The 23,651-nt window shown below is 39.3% G+C and overlaps 2 protein-coding genes across 2 annotated transcripts; one reads left to right on the top strand and one right to left on the bottom strand.

The window, feature by feature from the left end:
• Nucleotides 1-206: 206 nt before the first annotated feature.
• tars3 (threonyl-tRNA synthetase 3) lies at nt 207-10,127 on the bottom strand. Its single transcript, XM_088412913.1, has 19 exons — nt 9,783-10,127; nt 9,230-9,310; nt 7,892-8,079; nt 7,670-7,793; nt 7,370-7,494; nt 7,175-7,292; nt 6,898-6,962; nt 6,746-6,824; nt 6,513-6,659; nt 5,995-6,093; nt 3,115-3,281; nt 2,867-3,029; nt 2,631-2,768; nt 2,244-2,321; nt 2,075-2,175; nt 1,810-1,914; nt 1,223-1,295; nt 1,019-1,133; nt 207-589 (listed from the first exon to the last, which is right to left on the bottom strand). Exons 1-19 carry the CDS (start codon nt 10,119-10,121, stop codon nt 441-443), a joined length of 2,454 nt encoding a protein of 817 aa, XP_088269039.1. The 5' UTR covers nt 10,122-10,127; the 3' UTR covers nt 207-440.
• Nucleotides 10,128-10,545: 418 nt separating this feature from the next.
• ulk3 (unc-51 like kinase 3) lies at nt 10,546-21,158 on the top strand. The gene is made up of 17 exons (XM_088414131.1): nt 10,546-10,688; nt 11,278-11,392; nt 11,479-11,619; nt 11,804-11,924; nt 12,007-12,102; nt 12,372-12,515; nt 12,826-12,908; nt 13,372-13,527; nt 13,598-13,703; nt 13,783-13,823; nt 13,940-14,042; nt 15,039-15,103; nt 15,475-15,553; nt 16,533-16,573; nt 18,387-18,434; nt 18,805-18,868; nt 20,412-21,158. Exons 2-17 carry the CDS (start codon nt 11,288-11,290, stop codon nt 20,426-20,428), a joined length of 1,410 nt encoding a protein of 469 aa, XP_088270257.1. The 5' UTR covers nt 10,546-10,688; nt 11,278-11,287; the 3' UTR covers nt 20,429-21,158.
• The last annotated feature ends 2,493 nt before the right edge of the window (nt 21,159-23,651 follow it).

The raw sequence follows: 23,651 nt of genomic DNA, 5'->3' as shown, positions 1-23,651 counted from the left end.
TCCATGAAAGATTTGTTTTTTGTGTTGTTTTTTTTTTTAACTTTAACCTACGTCAATTTGACACAACGCAACAAGAGTTCATAACAAATGGCGAAAAAAAAGCTACATAAAGGCAATATAATGTCAATTTTACAGACTGGGCAACAATCCATACTTTTACATAGCCTGACTTTTTTGCTCAGTTTAGTTTAGAAAACAAAACAAAATGCACTTCAACATTTATTTTATTGCCATTGCAAAAAGAGACATACCAGTTACATTATCGTTCTTCTTTAAGGCAATCATTGATAATTCTCAAAAACACCAACCCCCTCTGATAGCACCATTTTACACCGTTCCAAGACACATTCCCAGCACCAACTTTACGTGAGACATTTTTCAGCACAGCAACTGCAATGGCATCTGAAGAAGATTTCTCGACTGGCTCGTCAACAGCTCCATCAAAATTCCTCCTCTGCATTTCGACATCGTGCGTGCTTGAGGAGGCTCAGACGGTCCAGCGTTTCAGCCACTGATTTTTCGCCGTGGATTTTGTTATCTCTGGTGCGCACGTTGACGCCACTGGTTGTCTTCTCCTTCTCGCCAACCACTGCCAAGGCATGACAAGACCAACACTAGTTCATGCCAAATGACACAGCTCCCATAGCACATGGCCCCTGCTTGGTGTCAAGTGAATTTGTCACTTATGGGGAGTTAGCCAGAACAGAACTCATGGGGGGAAAAAAAAAAAAAAAGAGTCCAACTGTTGAGTCTAATAGAGTCTAAAATTTGGTGAAGACAAGCAGCATGAAGAAGTAATGTGAAGACTTTGCCTAAATTCCTTTTTTTTATTAATAAATAATAAAATTGTGTCTAATTTTTAACTATTCATTGCTTTATTTTACCCATTATTTTATCACTTGAACAAAACATGAACATGAACAAAATACCTATTTCAACACAGAATTTTGGCAATTATTTGGACTACAATCAAAGGTAGCCAAATGATACAAAACATGTAGTAACAAAAACCAATTACCCAGAATGAAGTTATATTGGGCCAGTTGAGCATTGCGGATTTTTTTATTTAAAAGGCATCCAGAATCCAAGTCGACGTCAGCCATCATGCCTGCATTTGTGAACTGCTTACAAACCTAAAACGCGAGAAAAAGTGTCCATGTGTGTTTTGAGATGACATCATCAAGATATCCTGTGTTGTGTTTAAGACTAAAAGAGGACTCACCTTCTTAGCATACTCCTCACAGGATGAGTTCACTGGCAATACCATCACCTGCCTTGGAGAGATCCAAAGAGGCCTGGTGGTAGAGGAAAGTATCATGAAAAACATGAATGTTGTTAAATTAAAATTATTCATCCATCAATCCATTTTCTATAGCTGCTTATCCTCAAAGGGGTCACTGGCTTGCTGGTGTCTATCCCAGCTGCCTTCAGACACCCTGAACCGGTTGCTGGCCAATTGCAAGGCGCACAGAGACAAACAACGCACTCAATCACTCCTAAGTACAATTTAGAGCAGGGGTGTCAAACTCAATTTTATGGTGGGGCACATTGTAGTTATAATTTCTGTCAGAGGACCGGAATGAAGTTTTTAGACCCGGTAGAGGCTGGTAAAACAGTTCAAAATAGAGATTGGGAACATTTTTCCCTCCCAAAGGCACAGAGAGAACATGCAAACTCCACTCAGGAAACCCGGAGTGAGCTGGACATAAACTCGGGTCTCCTAACTCCGCTAATCACTATTCCACCGTGCTGCCCGTTATGATTATTATTCATTATATTTTGTTACTGGAAACTTGGAAAGCCATTCACCATTTTCCAGCATAGTTTTCTGTCAGAATTGCAATCATTCTCTCCACGGAGCCCAAGATGGCACGATGGATGATAACCGGACGAGCTTTGTCATCGCCATCCTTTCTGTGGGGAAAGATGAAAAAAAAAATGGATTGGATGTATGGGATGTCATTTGATGATCTACATCTTCCCTAACCAGCGAAAGCCTTGTTTGCTTATGTAATTGTTACGCCAGTAAAGCTAAGCCTGCGCGCTGTGCCAGCGTTTCGATCAGGCGTCTCACCCCACAAATGTCAGGTCGAAGCGGATGGGAAGCTGGAAGTCCAGTTGAATGGTTGCACACTGGTGGTAGCGACCAATGGCATCTTTGATCTTAATGTCAATCTATAACGGAGCATAAAGCGTATACGTTCCAGACTGACTTTCAGTGTATGTTTTGCCAGTGATCTGACCTTGGGTCCGTAGAAAGCGCCGTCTCCTGGGTTGAGTTTCCAAGGCTCCCCAAACTCATTGAGGCTGTTCTCTAATTGCTAGCAGAAATGAGTCAAGTGTTATACATTCAAAGCAGTCCTATAAAAAGACAAGTATTGTACCAAATATCCTGGATAAAAAGAATTTTTTTTTTTAAGGAATATGGTGTTCCCTCGTATTTTGCGGTTAATGGGGACCAGAAAACCCAGACGAAAAGCATTTCAACTGCTCTTAAAAGGCCAGCCTCAATCTGTATTGTTACTCTGTTGATTCTGCCCACACCCCACCCCCTCCCCCACATAAAAATTGTGCAAAGTAGCGAGGGAACCCAGTACAAGAACCGTTAGCAGCTGAGCAGCTATAGATACCTTCTCAGCTTGGTTCCACACGGCAATGTCACCCAAGTACTTCTCCGGTCGGGTTGAAAGGTGAAGCTGGAAGGAGAAGCCAAACACGCTGTATACACAACGCAAGAAGTCCAGGCAACCCTTCATCTCGGTCTCGATCTGAGGGGGGAAAAAATGACACAAAGTGAGTACAAGTGATACCCACAGGTGGTACTTCACTCAAAAAGATTGAGATCCACGGGAGTTTAAAACAATACCTGTTCCATGGTGCAAAAAATATGAGCATCATCCTGCTGGAACCGTCGCACTCTGGTCAACCCAGTGAGAGTTCCGGATAACTCGTTGCGGTGGAGGACCCCAAAGTCAGCCAGCCTGAGGGGGAGCTCCCTCCATGAGCGAGGCCGATGGCCAAACATTAAACTGGGGTGCGAGAACACATCAGAGACATGAAAAAAAAAAAAAAAAAAATCTAATGATAAAAAGAAACAACAAAAAGGTGGTCTACCAGTGTCCAGGGCAGTTCATGGGTTTTAGCGCAAAGGTGTCATCCTCCACAGGGAATGAGAACATATTTTCGCTGTAGTGCTGCCAGTGGCCTGATGTCTCCCACAGCTTGCTGTTATAGATATTGGGGGAGGCTACTTCCTGGAAGCCTCTTCTCCAGTACTCTTCCTATGGGAGAAACACATTTCAATGAACTAGCCCAAGTTGTATGTTTCAGCAGGATCTATAAAAAAATTGAAGGCACATGCAATAGTCTAAGACCTCCAATGAACTCTTTGGGAGCCATTTGGTTAAAAGTAGCAGGATGTTTGCTATTAATCATTTTCTTTCAATTTTGAGCATTCATAAGAGTCACATTTAAAGAAATCCGCGAAGAGATTTCATCAGATTCTCTGTTTTGCAACGTGATGACTTCTCCAATTACACTTCCTGTGTCAAAAACACACGCGTTCCTGTTGATTAAATTACCAATACTGTATCTATAAAAAGTTGGAGGCATATCTGATATACCAAGATCTCTAAAGAAACCTTTGTGAGCAATTTGGTAAACCTGGCAGGAAATCTTAAATTTTCCTCAAGTTTGCCTTAATTAGGGTCATATCTGAAAGAACTCCAGGAGGTTTCATCAGATTTTCTTGAAACCATTTCATCTAAAGATGTTCAAGATGAAAAATAAAAAAAGAGATTTCTATTTAGACACTGTTGCCTGGCAACGCATTAACCGCTAAAACCTCAGAGTCTGGTCTTGCCCGGTGACATTCAATTTGGTTACACCTAAAAACTATGGAAATAAGACACTGCTGACTGTTAATACCGGCAATTTTTTGTTACTTGCGTACTAGTTTGCCAAAAAAGTTAATTCACATAAGAATCAGGATTCTCATTCACTGCAATTCAGAATCCATTTGAAATGTATCGAGATCGATATTATGAATTAAAAAAAAAATTGTACCCCACTCGGCTGAGAACGTGAGTGCAATTTTTTACTGTGTTACTAATGAAAGGGAGTTGATCGTTACAAATCTGATGGCTGATAATGCTCAGGCATCAGATACTATTACTATTATTTTCATGTCTTGCTTATCATAACTGTACAAAGAAAAATAAATATTTTTCATTTGTGCAATGGTTTTTACATATTTTAGTACTGCAATCCGCTGTGAACTGACAATGTATCTTGTTCTACCCCTTTCATTACACAGATGCATTTTATTTTTATCTTATTTTAAACGTGTCGCTGAGGGGAGCTGCTGGATATGGTCGAAGTGAAACTCACACCAGAACAGACCGAAGCCTTGCTCTAATGATGCGAGCAGCGCGAGAGGCTTTCTTGGCCTCATCTCGTGTTCTCATTTGGGCTGTGAAAGTTGTCAAGCAGGAGAAATATGTCACAGGGACATTCCACTTACTGATGTCATCAGATTTGCTCAAAGTCAAAAACTAACTTGTTAAAGTAAAATTATCATTTTGCTCAAATATTAAGATGCAACATATTGATTACGCCAAAAACCTGGAACGTCTCCAAAGGAAAAGCAGTCTCACTTTCCACAAACAAATGCATATAGCACACAGTGTGTTTCTCTGTTCTAGTGATGGAAATATAAATACACAATTCTATCCATCCATTTTCTAGAGCCGCTTCTCCTCACAAGGGTTGCAGGCTTGCCGGTGCCAATCCCAGCTGACTTGGGGCAGTAGGCGGGAGACACCCTGAACTGGTTGCCAGCCAATTGCAGAGCATACAGAAACGAACAACCGTTCACACACCCAATCACACCTAAAGACAATTTAGTATGTCCAATACACCTGCTATGTATATTTTTGGTGTGTGGGAGGAAGCCGGAGTACCCGGAGATAACCCATGCAGGCTTGGGGAGAACATGCAAATCCACACAGGAAGCGAGGTGGATTTGAACTCAGGTCCCTGAACTGTGAGGCGGATATGCTAACCAGTGTTCCACCGAGCCGCCAAATACACAATTCTCACTCCTATAACAAATAATAATAAATGAAAATCCTGTGACCCAACTCTGCTTGCACCCATATAATTATGGACACTTACGTGTCTGTAATGCTGTTTTTCTACATTTTTAACGTAAGTCCCCTGTTGATTGCACACAACAATAGTGCAATCACTACAATCAAACTTAAGATGTTCCAACAAGCACTGACTGAAATCACAGTTGCAGCCGGGTAAAAGAGATTGCAGTATTGTTATAACTCATGGCCTGGCCACATTTCATTCACTCAACTGCAAAATTAGCATTTTTAGAATCAACTTTAAACAGCATTACAAGTACACTATAATTTATAAGTTTAGAACTAAATATACAGAAACAAAGTTTTCAAATTTGAGTCACCCTCACCACCTTTTTTTTCACCCAATAATGTTATATGTGATCTGACTAGTCTAAACAAGGCCTTCTGATTTATAATGTATTTGTTGAATTACGAACTGAGCAGAAAAATCCACATGTGCTTTATATTTTACAACTTGGTGGCGCATGAACATGACATGACATCACAGTTGCTCAGGGCTCAGGTAACCAATCACAGTTCAGCTCCAAAAACAGTTCAGTTGTGATTGGTCAGAATCAGAATGCTGTGTTTAGATTAGTGCAGCCACATATAACGTAGCATTGAAAAGAACATTTCTGGGTTGACTTCTTAAAAAAAAAAAAAAAAAAAAAAAAAAAAATCTTTTAATTTATAGGAAAAAGGGTGATTGTCAGTGTCGTGTATTTGAAAAATACATAACACAAAAATTAAACGTTACAAAACCAGCTGTGCTTTCATTTAAGACTTTAATCTACTGTGTTCAGATCAGTGTAGCTACTTTAAAATAAACCAAATAAAAGGTTGTAAATGCCACATTTCTCACCCTGATAAACCCAATGAGTGTGTTGTAGATGTACGCTCCTCGTGGCAGGAAAAAACAACTCCCAGGACTGAGATCATGGAAGAAGAACAGCTCTTGGTCCTGCGAAGTGGACACAAGTGCGAATTTAACTTAGCTAACATTGACAACAACAAAACCGTCTGCTTAAACAGCAATTTGCAGGGAATATGGAAGCATGTGGTTCCTCGTACGTTGATGCCTTCTGCTAGACCCCCATGCTGGGCACCCAAATGCGATGCTCGGATGACTACAGTAGTTTCAAAATAAGGGGCAACAGTGACCTCTGCTGGTATGAGGACCGTTTCTTCATAAAATTATTGTTCACCTTTTAAGAATTAAAACGAAACCAAAAGAAAAACGTCTGAAAACAACATTATATATAACTTATTTTTCAAGCTATAAACCACTGGAATATGGTAAATGATTTTTCTATGTTATTGCTCATTACAAATAGATTATCAAAGTGTATCAATTTTTCCATCAAGCGCACGCCAACTTACTTTGCCAATTTTGCGATGGTCTCTATTCTTGGCCTCCTCCTGGAAGCGTTCCCACTCTTTGAGCATCTTTGAGTCGGGGAAGGAGATTCCGTAGATTCTCTGCAGTGTCTCCATATCCGAACGTCCCTCCCAGTAGGTGGCAGAGTTCTGACGACAGAGTGGGACGCACACAGATGCTAAAATTGTGCATGCATTAATGTGTATAATCAATGGATAAAGTTTTAAAAGTGAACCTTGTAGATCTTCATGGCTTTGATCTTGCCTGTGTGCCTGACGTGAGGACCTCTACAGAGGTCTATAAGAGGCCCACATCTATCCAAAAACTATGATTAGCTTGGCAAAGCATAATTTTTACAAGTTGAACATCTGCATTAAAGTAACAAACCTGTAAACTGTAGTTGTGGGTGTGGTGACCTTCTCATTTAGGATGCGGCACTTGAATTTGTTATACTGGAAATTAAGAACATGTAGGTTAGATACACTTGTAATCAGGTGATCTGTCCCTGATCTATTTGAACAATTTATGGGAAGAAAAAGTAATTGAATCCATTTTGGAACTAGGCTGTAACATAATACACTCTTATAACCCCCATCTTACAACTATGTAAGCCTTGGTGGAGGTCTGCGCTCTTAATGTTCCTGTTTCGCAACATATCTCTCACCTTGAACATTTTCAGCAATGTCTCCTTGGTAACCTCAAGCCTCTCAAAGGCTTGTTTTTCCTTCACTACAGTCTTGCACAAAGCCTCCAGTTCACCAAACTCAGTACTGGACACGCTTCTAGAACATTTCATGTTTGATAATGACGTCATTTTGTTCAAACAAAACGGCATGGATTGATTGGGAGAGTTAATTACTTTGATCCATCGAGGAACATGTCATAGTAGAAGCCATTCTCTATCGGAGGTCCGTAACATAAACAGCCACCATAGAAGCGTTCCATTGCCTCGCCAAGGATGTGAGCGCTGGAGTGCCAGTAGACCTGCAAGAAAAATTGCGGACTATTTTGACAACCAGTATTCATTGGATCTCCTTCAGCTTCTCAATGTGGTAAACGTGCAACCAACTTTTACATTCGGCAAAATAGTGGAAAACAAAGGCCAATTCATTCCCTCTTTGCTTTTTATAGTAATTATATAAGTCAAAGACAGTCTTACTGCTTGTGCATCCTCATTGTCAAATCTTAAAATCTCCAACGAGCAGTCACGCTCTAGAGGTCTGTCCAAGTCCCACAGCTCCCCATTCACTCGAGATATCACAGCGTTATCAGCAAGACCCTGACTGGAGATGTTATTTAAAAAAAAAAAAAAAAAGAAAAAAAGAAAATTAGGGAAAAAGTGCTTGCCACGTATGTATTTTCCATCAGGAACAATGTTTACCTGATGTCACAAGCCAGTTTGTACGGGGTGGTGACCCAGGAAGTACCCATCACCTGGCGCCCATCGGGCAGCTGCACTGTGATAGGCTTACCATCTGAAGCTCTCTTGGCCTGGAGGGCGTCACTTTCCTTCTTCAACTCCTCGTAGAGGCAGAGGCGCTCATTGACAAAAGCCGGCCAGGCCTTCAACTAAGAAAAAGTTTGGATTTTGAAAGCAAACAACAACCTCATTTATAGCTGCAATTATCTCACCCATTATCTGTTTTAATCTAGGGCTGGATTAATATCTGATAAGGCCAAAGTCATAGCTGATAATATTGCTTTGGTACCATCTGGTGGCTTATTGATGTAATGTAACTTTTGAACTGATGTAACTGAGATACAGTAGGACTCCTCTACAATGAAATCATGTTTGCTTGTTTTTCGCTGTAGTAAATTTAAGTGCACGGTAAGCGCAAACAAAATATTTCGTATTATGCAAAGGGAATTCCTCGTTATGGGGCGAGCAAGAACAAGGGAAAGGGTTGGAGAATGCATTTTACAATGGGGGCAATTTTTGTACAGGTTTCATTGTAGAGGAGTTTTACTGTAATGTAATTTATTATGTTTTAATGCTGTGACAGGACAGTATATTTTCTTTTCAAATTAGGAGCAAACTAATTTGAACATTAATCACTTCACTATTAAAATGTGTTACGGTGACTCCTTTGCGACCCGTTGAATGCCTTTATTTGTTATATTTTTATTCATATATTATATTTGTATCAATATGCATTGTCGTGACACAATTTTCCAGCAAAGACAGAAATAAAATAGATGATTTTACACACCCTATCTTATGGAGTTGCAGGATAAAATAGGCCTCAAATGTTGTTCCAAAGTTTATTGACTAAGACACAGATTGCACAGCACTTGCTTTGAAGTCTTTTTTGTTGCATCCAGAAATGCTTTGCGATTGTTAGGGCTTACTTGGCTGAAATGGTTCAATTGAAAGAAAAAACAAAACAAAACAGTTCTTTGTTGCTACTTTGTTGTATCTTTGGGCAATTATTTTATTAGAGCTTGAGCCAAATTCCCTGCTGTAAATGCAGACATTATTTTTTTGTAATGACTGCAAATCAGGTAATTTCAAGGCACCTATAGTAAAGCAACTACTGACACATTCTCTCATATGGCCTCATATGACCCTTCAATTAGATTGAAATCCAAGGAATTTGGATGTTGCTCTCCCGTGTTGGTCTGATTCCTCTACCTCAGAATTTCTAAACGCACATGCTAAACACTAAATTGCTCTCTAACACATTTTGTCAAAAATCTTAAGTCAGTATAGAGTAATCACCTCCACCGGTCGACCCGGTTGCTCTTTACTCTGCTTCTTGTCCTTGTTTTTGTCACCTGGTTTACCATCAGAGCTGCTCACCTGGATGAAAAAGAGGCACAATGTCTTAAAAGGACAAATTGTTATTTTCCAAAGCTATTGTAACAAATTATTCCAAAAAGTTTGTAACAATTGTTTGATTTTTTTTTTCGACGTATTCTCCAAGAATCAAGTTGCTCATGATGTCTAACAACGCAACGGAATAACACTAAAGCTCTGCTAACTTTTAAGTTTTGGCATTATAGTGTTTATTGCTTGAAAATAGTGCATCTTCACCTAACCTTGGTGCCAAGTCATGGTTAGAGAAACTACGAAATCAAGAATGTATATTTTTACTTCTTAACAAGCTGGGGTTTACCATGTGTAAAAACAAGCTATACATGTGCATATTTCATATGTTTATCTAACTGCGTAAGGGCTGTACCGATTTACTCAGCCAATCCAGAAAAAAAAAAGCAGGATGCTGGCACCTCTAGATGCTCGCTTGACAACCAGAGCATATTGTTATACGCACCGCTTGATAATCCTGCACCTTTTTAGCAGCAGATTTGTTATTAATCTGTCCTGCTTTGGCGACATTCCCCCCGGCAGCTTTGCCACACTTGCCGCCAGGCTGTGAAGTCCTGCCGGACTCCAACTCCAGCTCCGCCTGCAGACCCCGGCGGAGGTGCAATAGCCGATACTTGAGCTTCTCATTCTCCGACCTCAGCTCCTCCAGTTGCAAGGAGACCCCCGCGTCGCCGGCAGGGCCAAGTTCCCGGTTGATCCCGTCCCGAAGGGTAGAGATTTCGCACGCAAGGAGCCGAATTTGCTCCTCCTGAGCTGCCAAACGTGCGGCCAAGCAGTCCGCCATCTTTAAATGACCACCATAGAAGCAATGAAGTCTGACTTCCGGTGACGTCTTCTCAGGCGTTATTCAACAAAAAAGGACACAGTATCTGAATATGACGCTGTTTTGTTGCCTTAAACACGTATTTCGTCTAAAAAACAACAACATGAATTTAATTTCACTCGTTGGTTTATCATACATAATTATTTATTACTGTATTATAATTGAGATTTTTTTTTGACAGCCATCATTTTAATTGCTACAGCTGATTTCGTCAGAAGCCCTTAAAATTGCAGAACTAAACTTAGGTATGTTTTATTCATATAGTTTATTTTTATAATAATTAGTATATTTATTATTGGTTGTTCTATTTTGCTTTTTCTTCAATGAAAAATACAACCGCTATCTAGCAGGTGCAGTGGAGTGCAGTACTAGTGTGTGATCAATAGGTGGCAGTGTGAAATATTAGGTTCCAAGTCACGTGACAACTGCAGCGAAAGTGCAGCGTGCGTGCGCTGCCTTCGACTGACAGCGATGTAAACATTTAGCTTTTTGCACATTTCTGCCTGTCATGGATTAACTACCGCAACGGTACGCAACAAACTGTCATTTTGAACACAATTTGATTTAAATCGTAACAATTCAAAAGATGGGTGGTTGACGCGGTCTAACACTGATGTGGCAGTACGTGTGTCACTAGCTAGAACTTCTTTTTGGTAGCTTACAAGCAGTACTAAATAAAGTCAAATGGGTTATTTCGTTTTATTTATTTAAACTAAATCAACTCGTTCTTAATTGTTCGATCAACCTAAGCCCACCCGAAGTACTAATCAGTTCACTTCTTGTTGATAGGTTTTTCTTCGTATACGCTAGTCATCAGTAAAATGATTAATACAACGATAAAGAATGTACTGTGAGCTACGTAGGGTCGAGTTTTCATAATAGTTTTAACATGAAACCATAATGTAGTTTAGATTGTGACAGTGACCACAAACTGTTGTTAACATGTTTGTTTTACTAAAACTTTTTAAGCCTGTTATTTGATACTTTACCACACATCTTCATTTATATAACGCTTGCACAACAGCTTTAACAAAACATTATAAAAATGAACCATAATAGAACAGAGCATATAACATCAAACATTGACTATAAGCCCTATATTGTCGTTACATTGTAGCTGGCTCAACATGGCTTCGTCCTCGAGCTATGGCCCTCCAAAACTGGATGACTTCATCCTGACAGAGCGGCTGGGTAGCGGAACATTTGCTACTGTGTACAAGGCCTACAGAAAAGTGAGACATCACCATTATTTTTGCAAGATTTTGCTCTCTTTTGCTTCATCGGTGACACGAAACGGGTGACGTTTTGGACTGTGCAGGGGGATAGTCGAGAAGCGGTGGCGGTGAAGGTAGTTGCCAAAAAGACTTTGAACAAGGCATCCACAGAGAACCTGCTCACTGAGATTGAGATTCTCAAGACCATGCGTCACCCTCATATTGTCCAGCTAAAAGACTTTTTGGTGAGCTTGTTTGATTTCCATCTTTCCATTCATTTGTTTTCTGCAGCACTTGTTCTCATTGTGGTCGTCGATGAACCGGTACCCCATGCCCTAAAATTGAGTGATTTCAACCAAGGTGTTGGTACTGGGTATAATTGTGCTATAATTCCACTGTATAAATACATTAGTGATGTGTTACTATCAGTGGGATGCTGAGAACATCTACTTGATTCTGGAATGGTGTTCTGGTGGAGATCTGTCCCGTTTCATCCGTAGTCGTCGCATCTTGCCAGAGGGAATTGCCCGGCGTTTTCTACAGCAGATAGGTGGCTCAACTTATAGCCTTTTGTTTATTGTAGAATGGCCAGTTCAACATTGAAAATAACGAAATGTTGCTTGCACCCACAGCCTGTGCCCTCCAGTTCCTTCATGAGCGAAATATCTCCCACTTGGATTTGAAACCGCAGAATATTTTGCTGTCTGGCTCAATCCTCAAATTAGCAGGTAAGAATTGTTTTTCTGGTAATTATTTTTAGATGCACCCGTATGAGGCAACAAACAAGGTCTTTAGTTAACAAGAGCCTTACATTATCTTTGTCACTTGCCTTTCAAGATAATGACAATGATAAATATAAAACAAATGATCAAATAATATCCACAAATGCAGATGCAGAATATTTACAGTGTAGTAGATCGATTAAATTGAAATAATGACATTTATGAATGCTTCACCTTTTACCTTCAACGACCCCACATTCACCCCCACATGTCAGACTTTGGCTTCGCCCAATATATGTCACCATGGGATGAAAAGAGCGTGTTGAGAGGCTCTCCTTTGTATATGGCTCCTGAGATGGTGTGTCGGCGACAGTATGACTCCAGGGTGGATCTCTGGTCCGTGGGAGTCATTCTTTATGGTGAGTGTTGAGTTAATTCAAGACAATTAGAATGTGAAGAGGTTAATTGAAAACTTTTCATTCAAGGAGGAAACGAATGTAGATGCCTTCCTACCTGATCATTCATGTTTGTGTGTCATGTAAGATAATAGAATATATAAGAAATAATAAAATGCAAAATGCAATTGAGGAAGAAAAGTACAATAAATTAATCGAATAAAATTAGGTCAACACATATGAAGTAAAATACCAATACTGTACTGTTTTATTTGATTGAAGCAAGGTTGAGTTACATTCAAAATCATCTTTTATGTTGCTTTTATAAATATAGAGGCACTGTTTGGACGGGCTCCTTTTGCATCAAGATCATATTCCGAATTAGAAGAGAAAATTCGAAGTAACCAGCCCATTGAGGTAAGTGATCAAGTATTAGATAAGAATTTTTTTGTGACCCATCTAGTAGTTCATTTTAAAACCACTAGGTGGCCCACTTTGCTAAAGTTGCTTTGAACATTTGATGTTGTATGTCAGCATCCACAGATTTACTCGTCGGTGAATGATTTTTAGTCTCATTGTTTTTTATTCTATCTTTTTTGGGGTTAAAAAAAATCTTGTTTTATGCAATGATAAGGGCTGTCAGTTATACCTCATTCCACTGTACATCCCTTGAGGCATGACATTTTTTTGTTGTTGTTGTTAAATACAAGGTTTAGTGTCATGTCCATTCCCGAAGAATTCCATCAGAAAGCATGTTAAGATCACCTTCGGATACAAAGTAGTCTTTGCCATTTTTTAACAACAATCTTTTGACCTTTTGAACACTTTTTCCCATTGAGAATTGAGAGCAGCGTAATAAGGTCGGGTTATTGTGTACCAGCTTCCTCCCGGGGCTCGGGTCTCCAAACACTGCCGAGACCTCCTCCTGCGTCTCTTGGAGAGGAATCCGGATGCCCGGATCACCTTTGCTGAGTTCTTTGCTCACCCTTTTGTTGACATGGAACACATGCCAAGTGCAGAGAGCTTGGGGAAGGCGGTAAGAGACTTAAAAAAAGAAAAAAAAAATCTTTTGGTTGTGTCACTCCCTGTTTTCTGCCATCCTTCAGAAGGAACTGGTCCTACAGGCTGTCCAAAAGGACCAGGATGGCGAGAAATCTGTCGCGCTCTCTCTGTACTGTAGCGCTCTTGAGCACTTTGTCCCTGCTATTTACTGTAAGAACACATACACACATTTCACCCCCATGTTAGAGATACCGAATGTAAGAAAATCACCTCGTTTTTCCTCTTCTAGATGAGACTGACCGACAGCGTAAAGAAGTCCTGAGGCAAAAGGTAAGACCATATCATCATTATTTTGTATGTTTACATTCAGCGGTCTGTTGCATATGATGTAAATGTGTCTCATGTAAGAATACTCCACATACAGCATCATTTAATTTTCCCTGTAGGTCCGTGAGTATGCATCCCGGGCGGAAGAGCTGAAGGCCCTGGTCGCCTCGGACAACAAACTTATCTTTGAAGAGGCGCGCACCTCCAGGGACATCCTCCGAGGTATTAAACATCGCAGAAGCAGGTCAGAAGAGGATATATAGGTCATGCATTCTAGTTTTAATATATTGGTGAAATGGCAGCATGAATTGCGTGTTAGAAGGTTCTGGAGTGGAATCTTGGCTGAGCCCCACCCCCAGTGAGGTGGTTGCATGTGTTTAAACCTGGTACTATGGCTTCAAACAACATCAAAATATTTTCATGGAAGGACCTGCATGGCTTGAAAAAAAAGTTTATATGCTAGAATTTTTTTCTAAAAATTAAAAAAAATACAAATAAATTGTTAAGATTTTAACAAATATTTAGTATTGAAATAGCCACAATTTCTCTTCCAAACACTGTTCAACTTTAGAGGCAAAATTAGTTTATTCTACTTTTGGTGTCAAGGTCCGATTTATGAACATGTCATGTTATAGATCCTTTTAAAAATGAACATTATACTACAGGTTGCGCTTGTTTGAATACTGAATGTAGAGATGGAATTCGGCTCCTGTTCAGTGCAGATGTGGATCTGGTCAAGTGGCATACTGTGCAATTGACCACCCTAAAATCTTGACAAAGATCCTTCAAGATTCACCTGATAACCTTTAAGAAAAGCCCATTGTGTATTGGTTCATCAAATTAACTAGAAAATTATATATTTCATTTGTTTACTTGCTTGATTTTAGCGTGTTTAATACATTAAAACAGGAGAATTTTCCAGTTTCATTTTTTCCTTTTTTCTATATGCGGCTCTCAAATGAAAAAGCTTGAACACCCTTGGTTTAAATGAATATTAAAACTATCCTTAGGTGTGAATGTAGGTGTGAAAACGTGTTTGTTAATTTCAACGTGATTGTGTTAAGAGTCAAAAGATGAGAATTGTATCAATGTTACAATATTTATAGATCCAATTGTTTATAACTACTTTATGGCCAACTGGGATTGGCTCAGGTTTACCGGAGACCTTAATGAGGACAAGCACCAGTTAGTAAACCCTTTCTTCATTTCACCTGACAGAAATGTGTCGTGGGCAACCACGCTTGCTGGCAGCACTGGAGATGGCCTCGGGCGCCATCGCTAAGGTCAGACATGGCAGTATTGGCATTAAACATGGCATTATACAAAAATAAATGGCTGCAGTTGTTGTAAATGCCTTTATTCACATTGTTTTGATAATTTTAGTGCTTAGTTGACATTATCGTTCATATTTTGTCAGAAAATACATACATTTATTTAAATTAAACAATTAAATATGGTGGACATCATTATTATAGAACACATTTTAATTACTGAACAATAAAATTAACTCCACACTGATTTATTTAGTTTTGGAACAAACACACTTTTACAAAACATAACATTCCAGTAATTTAAGTTGTTCTAAAAAAAAATACAAAATAAATGTGCAGACACCCTGGAGATAATCATTTTTTTCTTGGTATTTGTGCTGTAGGAGCAAAGTGGAATGGATGACAATGAAGCTTTGGATGAATACCAGAATTGCTTAGGAGAACTCCTGTTGGCACTAGCAGGTACAGTAGAACCAAACTTTATTTTATTCCACAGAGCATCTGGTGTTGACAGCAGACGGGAAATTCGAAAGTTGTCAGACCCGAAGTCAAAATCTCTTAATGCCCTAAATGTGGATGATACAAATCGGAAGTGGCAGGTAATCAGTTCAAAACCTTCAGTCAATCAAGCCACAGGAAATCATACTGTCAGGTGCTTGCGTATTTGCACATGGTTGGCATCGCTCGAATAAAGATGGAGGCAAGGTGAGAGAGCGAGGAGGCGGGCCTCTCATATCAGGCAACACAGAAGGCCATTCACGACGTCCGCGTCCTGCATGAGCCAACGATCTCATCCGATTGCACTAGTGAGGTTTTCTGAAACCGAGATGATCGGACCCGACGCCTGCCGGGGTCTCTGCGTGCGCAACAGGAGCCCCGCCATCTGCTTCCCATTTAGGCCTCGCTGCAAACATACAAGACGCTTTATCTTCCACTGATGAGAGCTTGAAGTAGTCAGCCAGCCGGAGCTCAGGCTTCCCAATCAAGATGCTTTGAACGGAGGACTAACCGCATGCGAACATACCACTGATGAGAGATGCTCAAAATATGACGTTGTAGAAAATACTGAACCCACCCGATGGCCATCTGTGACTCATTTTTGTGGTAATGCATAAGCAAGTTGAGAAGTTGAAACAATTTAAAAGCCAATTTTGGCCATTGTGACCAATAAAATGATAATATTTTGTCTATACAATATTCAATCATTTATCGCTAGGCTTACATTTAAAAAAATGTAAAAAGCGCCCGTAAAGAATGAAATTTGTGGAATAGATACAGATTGATTTTGTGGGGGAAAGGACATTTTAGCATTATTTTTTTTAAAAATTGTTTTTTTTTCCCTTTAGTTTTTTTATGTTTCATTATTTTTTCTTTTATTATATGTTCATTTCTTATATGTGATTTTGTTTTTTCATGAATTATTCTATCTTGTCCTTCCCAGCTGAGCCGCAGGGCCGCCGCCGAGAGTTGCTCCACAGCGAGGTGAGTCATGGCAGCAACCAAAAATATGATAGCATGAATTTCTTAAAATGTCTTTTTGGTTACCTTTGCAAGAAACATTTCAACCTTGCTTAGTTATCTGGAGCAACCTTTCATACCTTTTTGTCTCGGGGCAACCATATTGCCACTTGTATCATAGAGAAGATTGAAATAATAGAAATTGAGTTTTTGGCTAAAAAATAAATGTTTTTAATTGTGAAAAAAAAATGAACGCTGAAGGCCCAATAACACATTTTCAATTATGGCTGTCTAATTTCATACATTTTTGATGATCAACAGTTTTTTTACTTAAATCTTAACCTTGCTTATTAGCGCACTACTTTTTAGAAACATTAGATTTTTGACAAATTCTTTCCATAAATTTATGTCTAAGAGGCAAATTTGAGTCAACACGGATTGTTATGATGTGATCAGTAGGAACGGCAACTCAACCTGAGTTTTTGTATCGAAAGTCGAGAGAAACAATTGCAATAGAAGGACCAGTCAAGCTGTTATACCCCTACTGGTAACAACTTCAAAATAAAAGCGTACCAAGGCATTCATATCCATATATTATTTGATAAAGTGAGGTTTATTTTGAATTTGACCTTTTCACCACATTTCTGGCGTGTTTTACCATAATGCAGAGCATTTACAATTGTTGCTGTGTTTGGCTTGATATTTCTTTCTGACGTGTTCACTAATAGGCAGAAATCAAAGGCGAGAAAAAAAGCCTAAAGCTTTTTTGTTTTCAACCGAGGTACTCAAATTATTTGAGGATTCGTTTTCACCCTATTACTGTTGCTCATGTCGCAGGTAATGACCAATCACGGGTAAGATTGTGAACATCACATGACCAAACCTAGAAAATGGCTGCGGTGTGAACAGCCATTAAACAGACAGTAGTAACAATATTGCCTTAGAAAGAAAAAACAAGCTGAAATGTTTATTTAACTATAATCTCTCGATGCATAATGAGGAACACAGTGTAAACACACAAAGCTACAAAGATTTTTGACATCTGTAATTGGACCCCAGCTCCAACAAAGGCGCACTGGGAGTCCAAGTCCTCTCCGTCTATTGTTGACTGAATTTGAATTGTGATGTATTCCTTGTAAACTGATTTAATGTCAGTACGCTAACACAAGCTTTGAGAAAGTGCAACCATTGTGAAGTTCCTCCATGTTTATTGCACACGCTGATTAAAGGCCTGTGGTTCAAGGGCAGAATACAAAAAAAAAACTGCGGTCGAAATGCTAATTTGCTGCGCCAGATCTCTCCATTTTAAAGGAAAGTATGAACAGTAACCACAGAGGTCCTCTCATTGTGTAGCAATGTACAAGCAAAGCTCTGTGTTACTTTATCCTCATCTGTGGCCCCCGAGCCCAAAAAGCACACGTGTCCCTTCTGAAATGTTTTTCCAATTTCCCTCCTCTAGCAAATTTGGCACGGCACTTCCGTGAGCTTGGAGGTCTCACCAGAGAGTTAAAAAAAAAATAATAACGCACATTCCACACTGCTGCAGCAGAGACTCAGACATCCTGTCTTGTACTGCCGAGTACAGGTCAGAAAAACACTGCGCGCTACCCATAATGCAACTGAATGCCAGCTTTCATTATGTCCGCCATGTAGGCTCCCACCTCTTTCGTATCCTGCCGGGGCTTGAGTTGTGTCCACTGGGTCCTTATGACGATTAATTGTCCTTTTTGACCCATTATTCTTTAAGGCAAAGGCCTGCCAAAATGAGCACATCTGAATTAGGCCTTGAAGTATCCACATACTAAACTCAAACACCACCTGCGCCTTCTTTTTCCAGATTAAAAACCTCATGAGCAGAGCAGAATACCTCAAGAAGAACATTAAGGTGAGGCAGCTTTGCGCTCAACCTGTAGAAGATGAAGCTGTATGCTTTAAGTTTGAAAAACTAATAAAAGTTTTTGTGTATTTTGTTTTAAATGTATTTGGACTATCAAGAGATAAAAATAGCTTAAGATTTGTAATTAATTGGTCTAATTGTTTTAAATTTCACCCAAACATTTGTGGGTAAAAAAAACTCAACCAGATTTGTTTAAATTTTAGTTACATTGTGTTATTGTGGCAGATCAAAAGATTGATATAACTAAAAATAAATAAATATAGTTCACGACTACTCCCCTTCTCGGCTATACAAAGCCTTCAAATTAATGTCTACTAATAATTTTGAATAATACATGTCAGACTTTCATTGGTTCCAGATGCAGGAGAATCAGAGGGACGCCTCACTGGAACGGGAGCCCCTAGCAGACTCCGTCAGAAGCTGTGAGTTTTGTTGAAAATTGATCAGACATACAGTACATGAGCATTTTTCGTTTCGAGCTTATCTCGGAACTAAATTGCTGTGTTGACCACCCACATAAGGATTTGCCATTATAAATATTGAACAGGATTCATAGTATTTACAAGTGTTGGCACAACTGTGTTCCTGTGCGGATGTGGGAGGAAAATCACTCTTAAAACACCCTTCACCACAGGATAATTGCTCAGCATAATCTTTTGGAGACATCCAGCAATTTGAAGGGCTTCACAATGCTCAAATTATGCTTGATTGTTGATACACATGTATGCAGTTTAAGCTATTATTTTGAAGTGTGAGTAAGTACGTCTTCTAACCTCAGCACATCAACATCACATTTATGTTCTGTATATCAATTCAAACCTGACTAAGCAGAACTAAACTACAGTATGTGAAAAGTATACATTTGATCCGTTTCATAAGCAACACATGCCATCTTCTTATGCTTTCCTCCGAGATGATTAGGGGATTGTTAAAGCCTGGACAATATCCTGTGCTTAGTGAGAAATTCCTACGGAATTATAGATTTTTTTTTTTTTTTCGTGGTTCACTGGAGAGGAGGCTCAAGTTTCCCAAAGTACATGGCTTCTTCTTATTCCCGTTCAAGTTATTTTAATGAAAACCACACGGTGGCAGTTAGCCACAGGCTGGCATGAGGCCAAAAGGCAGCAACTGCATGTCGGCAAATGATGGCGTCTCGCTAGAAGCATACTGTAAGTACACATATAGCTCATCTGTACTATGAGTATAAAAGCACTGAGCACATTTAACATATGAAAGCATGAAAATGGAGTAAAGTACAGCGTTTCACAGAACTCAAATAAAATCAAGTTTGTCCAAGTCATCTTATATGCCTTCATGAAAAATAACCTTCTCCAAACTGTTGGAAAGTTTGAATTATCTGGAATTTAGAATGGCAAAGAATTAATATGTATAAACTGCAAGATGTAGTACGGTTGCTTTGGTTTCTTGATTGTTTATGGCTGTGTTTCACAACTTTTTTCCAATCAAGTACCCACTAACCAAATAGCATCACTAATGACAGTGTGCAAATCAAAATATTTAGCAACGGAGATAATATAATACAATTTACTAATAACTAATCTCATGTTCCAATTAATTTGCTCTTAATTTGAAAAGATACTTGTACTATTCTGTTTCAACATGAAAAAAATTATTAAATTAGATTTGCTGATACCTGCAAAAACCTTGTTGAATTTTCACATGCCACTTGAGGTACCTTCACTTACCCCCATTTGAGAATTGGACTCGCTTTATTCTATTTTCCATGAATCTGCGAAATAACCTAATAAAATTTTACTCATTATGTTTTAAAATGTAATTTAAAAAAAAGCCTCCTCTCCATTTTCCATGCCTTTTTTTAAATTGAGACTACAGTAATTGTGATGTACATGGTACATATGCAAGTGTTTATAATTTCTAGTGGTGACTTTAATCATAATTGACAGTAAACATTAATATAGTAAATACTCCTTTTTGTCCTGTCAGCTTGCTGTGTGCAGTAAACACCAGGGCAAAGGGAAAACAGCTGGCTTGGACCTTGGACATTTGCACCGAGCCAAAGCCTTCCCCCCATGAAGGTTTGTGCTTCATGCCAAAACAAACCCGCATCCCCACCTCACCTTCCACACTTCTGGACGTGGCCTTGCAAGAAGCGGTCAATCTTTTTGGTTGTTGCTGTAGGTGAGGTAGCTGGTCAAGATGGTTTAACAATTGCAACACACTTGTTTTTTGAGCTTACACATTGTGGGGACCCCCCCATGTTTACGACCTCTAACCTTGAAGGTGGGATTTACATGATGTGGTTCAAGTGAGACAGTTTATTTTATAATTCTCAGTGCTGTGTAATGCACATTAAAGTTTTGCTTGTGGACTTACTTACCAGTACTTGAAATTTTGCTATCTGTGTGTATAGAAATAATGCAATCAAGCAGTTGAAAAATATAACACAAGCATTAAATCAGGAACGTACACTCGGACCTTCAGTGTAAATCCCGTCGCTTCTATTCTGCTAACATTTAGCATGATATAACCAGGAGTTCATCACTACCAAATCTAATGTCCGGTAAATGCTAGATGTCAACAAGTCAAAGGGATTTAAATCACAAATATTTGGAGAAAACTGTGAAAACGTTTGCTGTGGGTAGGCACTGTTGTATACTGTACTCTTGGACTGACTCTTATACTGTAGCCTGTAATGTGTCAATACAGCGGAACGTTGAAAGTGAAAGCACAGTCCTTTACATTGTTTTCTTTTCAATTATTTTTATTACATTTAGAATTGTTTTATCCACTTGCACACACACACACACACACACACACACACTATCTATCTATCTATCTATCTGTCTATCTATCTATCTATCTATCTATCTATCTATCTATCTATCTATCTATCTATCTATCTATCTATCTATCTATCTATCTATCTATCCATTCATCCATCCATCCATCCATCCATCCATCCATCCATCCATATATATAATATCAATAATAGTTTTAATGAAGCTCATAACATATTTACTCAAGCAAAATCTTTGAATTAACTCAAAATCAGCAAAAAATAAAATGACTGACTGTTAATACAATACTTTTCTTTAAGAAAACTTTTGACTTAGTTACAGGTTTTTTTTTTCATCATTTTTTCATTCTTTTTAAATTAAAACTACGTCAACGGCCACTTGTCTGTCTTTGGGCAAGTGACTGGCCTTTAGGTTTGGTTGCAAATTTAGCGAAGTTCAGATTCCACATGAAGTAAATACAACTGATTTAACTGAGTTTTTTTAAGCACTTAAATCCAATTTAAAATTTAACACTTCAATTTTGATAGTATTATTTATTCACTATTTATTTTAGTTCACAATGCAAATGCTTTGTGAGTATAAATATAAGTTAACCACTAAGTAGCAACTGTCCAAAACCATGCATGGTCACTGTAAATTCCATTTCCTATTCTATGGTTGTCACAATATTTGTCATCACTGGTAACCTTTTGTGTTGAAATCACAAAAACAACCAAACAAAAACAACGCCAAATGTACTTCTGTCGTTACCCTACTGAGCAGCCAGGAAAGATGCAAAACGGGAAACTGAAAAAAATAAAAAAGAACTGTCAATCTCTGCTTTTTGGTCTTTTCTGAAAACATTTGTTTAATTCCAAATAGTACTACTTGAGTTGACTTTCGAGGCTCCACTGTCGTTCCCACTCTCCCCCCTCCTCCCCCTTCGCACGCCTCCGCTGTGGCTTGACCGCAGGCTCGCCATGTCCTCTCCACTGATGGACGCCATTCCCACCGCCATGAAAGAAGAGCCGGAGAGGTGCGGCCCAGGCTCTGTTGACTCTGGAGCTGCAGGTTTGGCCAGCGCCTGGCCAATGTGTGTATGTGTGTGTGCGGTTGTGTGACGCCAACACACACACACAGCACGCATTGGGCCTTAACGCGAGACTTTAGGCTGATAATCCTCACCCTAGGAGGTCCGGGCACGCTGTTTTGATTTCAAACACATGCTTGTAATATTCCATAAGGGGTTAATTTTTGAAGGCAAAGTAAAAGGATTAAAGTATAAATATGTATGTTGGCGGCGTATGTTGACGCACCGCTCTGTTGTTTAATACTGTGTTTTGAATGTTGGCTCAGCTGTCATTTTAATAATTACTGTGTATTTATTAAAACAGAAGAAGCCGGGTGGGAAATAAAATGGCCGTTTGAAGCTGCCGCCTTCTGGAGACGTTTTGTCAACAGCAAGCTGCCAAGCCAATGCTCGGCTTTGTCCAGAAGTTGCGAAAAGGGAGCCGGGGGCCTCGGCCGCCTCGTCATCATCAGCAACAACTGGATGGCGTCCACCAAGGGGGAGGAGAGAGACAGGAAAGCTTGGCGAGCCAGAGTAAGGACATTTTATAATTATATGATTCATACGCCAGACTGGGGAACAAACGGAGGCGCTGAAAGTGAACGTTTTATTTGAGAACCACAGTTGGAAAAGCCCAGGGTTGTGTTTATAGTTTTTGTTTTGCCTTCTGCACTTCCCCTTTGCTTGCCTGACACTTTTATAGGCGTTGACACCTTTGCACTGTGATAACCGCAAGTGGTCATAAAAGTTTTTTTTAAACATGGTGACCGTTTTCCAGAAATCAAAAAATGTAAAGGAATACCCAGAAATACAGTGCTAATTTATTTTCAATTTTTCAAATGATCTCAAAGCTGACAAAATACCAAGATGGAAAGGCTGTTATCTGGGCAAAAGGGGCCAACTTGGAATCATCCAAATTCTAAAACATTTTATTTTGATCATGATTAATAATTTACAAAATAATCCCATCAATATTTCCCCACAATGTTGATGGTTTAAGAATTAATTTATTCAGGCCCTCTTTGACGTCTATTGCCGTCATTGGCAGTGAATGAGTTAAATGTTCTTCCGTGAAATGTCAGTTATTTACCACAAGTAATATATTGAAAATAAAATTGGATCTTTGACGTCTATAGTTATCAATGAAAGCGAATGAGTTAATCTGTAAAAGTCTGAAATTTTTTTTAAATGCTGGTGCCTATCTCAGCTGGCTTCGGGCAGTAGGCGGGGGACACCCTGAACTCATTGCCAGCCAATTGCAGGTCACACAGGGACAAACAACCATTCACGCACCCAATCACACCTAAGGATAATTTAGTATGTCCAATACACCTGCCATGCATGATTTTAGAGTGTGGGAGGAAGCCGGGGTGCCAG

This window comes from Hippichthys cyanospilos, chromosome 4, assembly GCF_059441005.1.
Source record: "Hippichthys cyanospilos isolate Australia breed blue-spotted pipefish chromosome 4, RoL_Hcya_1.0, whole genome shotgun sequence".
Lineage (NCBI taxonomy): Eukaryota > Metazoa > Chordata > Actinopteri > Syngnathiformes > Syngnathidae > Hippichthys > Hippichthys cyanospilos.
This window is presented reverse-complemented; position numbering and strand designations above follow the sequence as displayed.